Source organism: Galleria mellonella, unplaced genomic scaffold (assembly GCF_026898425.1).
Source record: "Galleria mellonella isolate WM207_F2 unplaced genomic scaffold, CSIRO_AGI_GalMel_v1 utg139, whole genome shotgun sequence".
Lineage (NCBI taxonomy): Eukaryota > Metazoa > Arthropoda > Insecta > Lepidoptera > Pyralidae > Galleria > Galleria mellonella.
In genome coordinates, this window is record NW_026441995.1 from 6167096 (window position 1) to 6174949 (window position 7854).

General features: G+C 28.5%; 1 protein-coding gene across 1 annotated transcript; it reads left to right on the forward strand.

The window, feature by feature from the left end:
* Positions 1–1001: 1001 nt before the first annotated feature.
* Positions 1002–3581, forward strand: LOC113519153 (uncharacterized). Its single transcript, XM_031909544.2, has 4 exons — positions 1002–1509; positions 1733–1807; positions 2464–2623; positions 3041–3581. The coding sequence occupies exons 1-4, from the start codon at positions 1126–1128 to the stop codon at positions 3208–3210; spliced, it is 789 nt and encodes a 262-aa protein (XP_031765404.2). The 5' UTR covers positions 1002–1125; the 3' UTR covers positions 3211–3581.
* The last annotated feature ends 4273 nt before the right edge of the window (positions 3582–7854 follow it).

Here is a 7854-nt window from a genome sequence, read left to right on the forward strand (position 1 = left end):
TTTTTTCAGAGTTTGTTGCGACAATTACGTAAGGGACATAACATGCCCTTCACTATAAAAAATTATAGCAAATATTAAAATACATATGTATTTTAAATAAAACGCTGTGTATGCAATTATAGAAATGATCATAGTTGTACAGCATGGGGTTCTTCAAAAGGGGGGTAAAGAGGTTTCTTCAGGGTCGGCAACGCACGCGTAATACCTCTGGTATTGCAGGTGTTCATAGGCTACGGTAACCACTTACCATCAGGTGGGCCGTATGCTTGTTTGCCACCTTAGTGGTATAAAAAAAAATTCAGCTCATCCATCATACTCGTGAACGAATATTGCTTGTAGGGTTTGACTTCATGTTTTCTAATTATGACTGACTGTAAAATTTGTATATAAATAATACATATAATTTCTCATCGTTATGAATAATCCAACCTTTAATTATACTTGCCAAGAAGAACCAGTATAAAACTAAAATCAATAATTTTATTAATTTTTTAACTTGTTTGACCACAATGACTAAAACAAATATATTTAATAATATGTAATTTATTAATAGTATTGACATGAAACTAGAAATTTCCAAACATATCATGAACTTGACACTCTCATACCCATTAAAGATATTACATTCTCCTGTAAAGTAACAAATTAATATTTACTATATTAATAATAGCAGTATCATAATATGCACATATGGTTTAGTTTATCAGTTCATATCAAACGGCATTAGTGTCTGTTTTTATCATATAATTGTATAATAATATAATTATTAAAGTTAAAATGTTTAGTATATTAAAATGTATAACACGTATAGAAAACGTTGTATGTATTTACAGAAATTACAACGAATATAGTAAAATAGTGAAAAAATTGGTATTAATTCATATAATATTTGAACTTTCGTGTATCATTGTTAATTATATTATCTATATTCATTATTATAAGTATGAGAGAGTATATAACAATATCTATTTCATTTTGTCACATATCAACTCCGCAATATTTATTTTGTTCCCTTTCATTAGTAGTGATAAATTCAACGATCTAGTTACATATTTCAATGGTAATTCTCATTTTTATAACTTTGATACATCATTCGTTAAAAAAATATTAAAGAAACGAAATAAGATGTTTCTTAACGTCGGTATATTCTGCACTGTGAAATTATTTAAAATTATTTATTTCCGTGTCACTGGTATTTTTGATATTCCTGGCATGCCTTTGGATATGGTTTTTTACTTTCAAATTGTTCTAATGATCAGTGACATACGGTATACAATAGAATACATTATATACGCTAGTATTCTCGATGTGTTAGCTGAGCAATTACAATATATCATATATGCAATAGAAAAGAAAACGCGTATAGCCACAGAAGTGGAAGTTGATGAAGCAGAAGAAAATGCCTATAAAGAAATAGGGGAAAATAACTCAGATATTGCAATATGGTCTACCGCTTACATGCATATAGCTAAAAGTTGTAATTTGGTAAATTTTATTTTTAGAACCCAGGTAAGTTTTTAGTTACCTGATTGTTTATTTAGTAAAATCTAAAAAAATAAAATACCAAGGTTATTTTGCACTACATCAAAATTATATTCACCTCGAAAAGGTAAATTTATCTTTTTAATGTTTGTACAATATGGTACTCTTCACGCGTATACAAAATTAAATAAATATGTTATACTGCACATCAACAAGTTCGTCGAATATTTTATTATTTTTCACTTTCCAGTTGACCGTTATGCTGATGACAGCTGCTTCGTATTACATTGGAGTTCTGTACGCATCGATTTTCGTCAATTTACAGGTCAGATTAAACATGATGAACTCGTACAACTATTGTAGGTACAGAAGTTTCTGAGAATGGATAGATTGTTGTTATTCTTTCTTGCAAAAACTACGGAATGGATTTGAATTAAAACTGGTACACGGGTAGGTTACATCCTAACTTAAACATAGCATACTTATATACTGATATACGTGGGCAAAGCCGTGGAAAAGAAATAACTACACTTTTAAATCTTTTTACTTTTTTATAGATAAATAACATATCAAATAAGTTGGAACTAAATCCCATCAAGGATAGGATATAAGAATAGGAAGCTATATAACATCGTTGCTAACAACTACATACTACAGTAATATGCCATCTATTTGGACTATGCATATATTTTTTGTAGTACATATATATTTTTTTACATTTTCTTGACTGTTCTAAATTTAAAGTTGATAATTAATTGTTTTTCTTATATTAAAATTTTACTAATATAAATATGAAAACTTTAAAAAGTTTATTTCTCTATCAGCTGTCGACTGCCGCACACCTGGCGAGCTAAGGGGCGGCTTTAAGTTAAAATTTTCCAAAATACTTTTAAATATTAATTTTCAAAATAATGATACTTAGGAAAAATAAATCATAATTATCGTATTCAATTTATTAACATCAATACTGTATACTTATAGGTGGAAGGAATGAAAATAAATCAATCCTACGCGTATTATATTTTTTGCGTGGAAATGATGGTCATACTGTATATAGTATCAAGAGCAGCGCAAGAGTTACAAAATAATAAAAATTGTTTAAGACAAAAGTTATGCAGACTAATAGTAGCTTCGATTAATAGTAAGATTTGTTTGATCATATTCATACTTTTTTACTGGCAATTCACATTATATTATAATGTATTTTTTTCTTGTAGGTGGTAACATCGTGCTTTTTTTTATTATAGCTGTAATCATAGTGTGCCATTCCCTTGTCCAATTTTTGTAAATAAAAAATTAAATACAATTACTTAATAAAAATATAAACTTTTTAAATTTGGTATTAAACAATTTGCTTTTTTATAAGTTTCAAACATTGTTTACCGAAAGAAGAATTAAAAACCCATTATTTTATGTTCTATACATAACTTAATTTGTAATTTTATTGCGTACATTGGAACTTATTTTTTAATTAACTGCATTTTTTGCAATAGTACTATCTATTGCATTGTCGAAAATCTGAATAAATTGATTGCTTAATTGAATATTGCCTTTGCAGATGAGAACGACTGCAAAGCGATGAGGAATTTATTACGGCAGTTGAATATGAAATCAGTTCGCATTGAAGCTTACGGCACCGTCGCTATAGACATGACACTGATGCCTACATTTGTGGCTTTCGTTACATCGTATACCATCATCGCACTTCAATTCAATAATGTCGTATAATAAATAAAAACAGCATGCTGTCACAGAAATATTTTAATTTAATAACTACCGGTTTTATTTACGTGTAATTCGATCGAGATCGAAAAAGTTTGATTAGTTTCGGAATCAATTCGTAATCCGTAATCATGAGCGGGTGTAACGCGAGCGCGTGCCTGACGCCTCTAATTAGACATAAGTTAAACCGGTATTTATTACAATAAAATATAACGTGTGTTAACGAAACTTTTAACAACAAAAATATTATCTACCAGCATTTATTGTTTTTTTTTAGTATAAGGCTACTGCAAAATTGATGTATTATTTAGTTAAATACCTTAATTAACCAAAAGAAAATAAGATACACAAGCGAACTTAATGCTAGTAGCATTCTCTACCAGACAAACTTTGTATTAATAAAATTTAAATAAAATATTCTATAAATATTATATATACAAATTTTTTAATAAGTTTTCAATACAAATTTATTGCGTCAATAAGTATTGATAACTTACTAGAATTTTACAAATATTTCTATCATTAATATAATTGGTTTATATGCATAAAATATATTAAATTTGGAATTTGTAACTTTATTTGTAATTAGTTGAAAATTTTATATTGTTAAGTTTGTTATTGTCGATAAAATTCGAACAACAAATAATTTAGTTATTTGATAGAGAAAATTTTGCAAAATTTCAAAGGATTTTTATTCAATAAATTTAATAACTTGTTCCACAAAAGTTTATTAAAAAATGTATAATAAGTAATGTAATTACATTATTTTAGTTATTATACATCATTAAATGTTTCGTCTATTTTCATTAAATGTTCGTTTATTCGTTCGAAATATATTTAAGAAACAGTAAAAAGTGGCTTCGTATTATATGATATTCCTGGTATGTCTCTATACTGTATACTTTTTTCAAAATGTTTAATTGGTTGGTGTCGTTCGGATTACAATGGAATACATTACGTATATTCGCTGCTATTTTTGATGTTATCTGAGCAACTGCAGTGCATCGTACGTGCTATAAACATGAAAGGGGTGACAGCCATAGAAGCAAAAAACGAAAGAGAAAACAATACCCATAATAAAGATTTTCAAATTATGATATGGCCCAATATCTATAGGCACATTGCAAAAGGTGCAAACTGACAAATTATACCATTGCCGTGGTCCCGGCATAGAATAGGCCACACCTCCCTCTCCCGTTGGTGTCGTAAAAAGCGATTAAGGAAGGGCGAGTGATGGGCAGCAACGTCTCTCTTAAAACATCACCGAGGTCTAACTGCGGTTACCAATCCACCTGCCAAGCGTGGCAACTACTAGCAAAACCGGGGGAGTTTTAGGGGGAAGTTTATATTTATCAGTGGATAGTTAAAGGCTGATATGATGATTTTTTGTACTTATTTATATAATAATAAGTTTACTATTGTAATCTTTTGGAGAAAACAATAAAGAGTATCTATCTATCTATGAATAATACCAGCAAACAATACTTATAGTCCATTCATTGCGTATCTTGATCAACCATTATCAATTTTCTTTTTGATTTTTTTATGCATTTGATGTAATGGCCTACTTGATGGAAAGTAATACAGTGGTAGTAGAAAAATATTTCAAAATTGCCCCAATAAATTTATCAATATAATATTTTATTTACAGCAGTAGTTAATGTTTTACCAACATGTTCTTAATTTTAAACATTATTTAAACTATACTTATTTTTTTAGTTTTTTCTCAATTCAAATATATAGAAGTATCGATATCGGCAAGGTTACAAGTTCATGAGTTTAATATACTTACTATTGATTGATGGTTTTTTTTAACATATCATTGGAACATAAAAGTTAATATATAAATACCCCATTACTTAATAACATAATGAGTCGTGGTAACTAGTGTAGATTAGTTTCTACATATAGCACTTGATCACAAGCATAATGGATGAGCTAGTTATTATTGTATTCAACTATATTTTATAGAACTCAATTGCCCGACCGGGCCCACCACGCCGCCACCACCTGTCTATCTGATATTAAAAATGGAAGTCATTACTCATTATTACTAATAACTCACATAATAATTTATCACTAATTCCAACAATTTAGCTGTTAAGTATTTGAACAGCTAATAACGTCAGTTTGTTTACAGCTCAGCAAAGAGGTAAAAGATAACGAACAAACAAAATGTTACTGCAAATAATGAAATATGTGATAAAAATTGAAAATGTGCTATGCATTTATCGTAATTACGATGCATTTTCAACATTCGCAAAATTTTTTATTGTAATGCGTATATTTTTAGAGCTGACGATAATGACTTTTAACTTTATTAATTACATGAATGGATACTATAAGACACAACCACTAACCCAGTTCCTGTATTGTATTATGAACTTTATTAATTCCAGTATTATAATATTAGCATCGTGGCGTAGCAATGGACATTTTAAAATATTACTTTCCAATATAAAGTGCACCGCACAGTATTTGGTTCTTGATGATTTATATAATAATAATATTAAAAGTAAACGAAATAAAATAAATGTTCTAATTACAATTTGTCTCTTAACGAGAATTTTAACGTTTGCTTTTAATTTTATACAGCCCGTATTCCGTATACGTAGTATGCCAATGCATTTCAACACTTTGAATCAATTAATCTTGCTTTTGAGCGATCTCCGATCAATCACAGAAAGTATATCATTTTCCTGTGTCCTGTTTGGAATCGCTGAACAAATTCATTGTATTGCACGCTCTATAGACAAAAAGATTTACCCGAATAACATTGCATCGCCCTCGTATGTTTCGACACAAGACAGTAGAAGGCACATAGACACTTGGTCTTTTGCATATACATATATTACTGAGAGTTCCAAAATATCAAATTCAATTTATGGATTAGTAGTAAGTATCTATTTATTTCACTAATAATAAACGTCCACATAGACATATTGTAGATTTTTGAATCATTCAATTTTGATAAATAATGTGAAAGTTATTTTGTTTGTTTTGTGTAATAATTTATTTACGTTTACAGTTAACTTTTATACTAGTGGCGGCACAGTTACGATATATAACAATATCGTATGCGATTATTGCTGCAACGAATCAGGTGACGTTTCGCGCTGCACTAGTAAAGTTATCGATATTGATGTAATAATTAAAAATATTATTATTGCTTTGTAGAATTACAAATTGAAACCTATTGAGTATTACAACTACATCATAACAATTATGATTTTGATGACACAAATTTTTATACTATCGAAGGCAGCACAAGAAGTACAAAATAGTATAAATAATTTGAAACAACGGCTGTGCAAGTATATTGTTCAATCTGTTATAAGTAAGTTAATATAGAAATAATAATAACAACACAATTGCAAATTAATCTTAATAAATAAATAGATTACAGTATTTTAACGGTGTGTTTTATAATAATATTAACGTATATAGATATCTCAGTTATTTATTATCAATAATAGTACAAGCTTTGCTTAATTTAAAATTAAATGGCACTATGTAATATGTCCAATGGTATTCAATTATCAAATTAAAGAATTAATTTTAATTATTAAGTAATTTTAAAGGAGAAGTACGTTTTTTATAAAGTAATAATTAATACAAAAAAAATATTACCAATGTGTAGGTGAAAATAGTAAACGAAACAAAATAATAGTAAACACAATATCCAGATTTTATATTGTCTATTAAAACATTTCACATACAATACCCCGTTCATTGGAAAATATGACAGCACATCCTTACTGTTTGGATCGTTTACGTTTTTCAGTGCAATTAATTTTGTAGAATAACAATTTAAAAAATACGATTTATACTATACTTCTCTCTTTCAAATTTGAACTGCTCTTTCAGATGAGAATAAGTACAAAAAGGCACGGAATCTTTTTCGACGTATTGTGACTCGGCCGATATCCGCTAACGTGTTTGGCTCTGTCAGCATCGACATGACATTAGTACCGACGTGTATCGGTTTCATCACCTCTTATACCGTCATTGCTCTACAGTTCAACAATGTCATATAGATGCGGGTTTATTAAAAGGAGGAGTTTCTGAGATTTTTTGATGCATATAAATATATTCGGAATGTTATAAGAGAACCAAGCGTGCCGTATTTTCAGCGACCTAAAATGTAGCTTCTCAATTTATCTATATTTTTGTATATATGCTTATAACATAGCCAACTAATCATTTTCTTAATAATAGTTTTTGCAATCGATATGCATGTTAGTCTCATATGAAATTGTTAGTTATTTGTTTTTTGAGAAGGTAAATGTTTGTTTGTAAAATATTATAAAAATTATTTAATAAATTGAAATAATTTCAAAGATAAATTTGCTAATGTAATCTAATCTAATGTGTGTAATGAAATCTACTTATGTGAAATATTTAAATTTATTTTCAATATAACTTTTATTAATATTAGGAAATGTGAAAGTTTATAAAGATGGATGATCATTATTTAATTACGATTTACAATTAAATGTATCCCAAAAGAATTTGGCGGCATGATGTGCCGAGTCATTGAATTCCCCTTAAATATTGTTGAGCACATTGATAGCTAGCGTATCCATCATACTCGTGAACTGGTGCAGTTTGTGACTTGCTCATGTTTGCTTGTTTATTTTTCATTTAAAA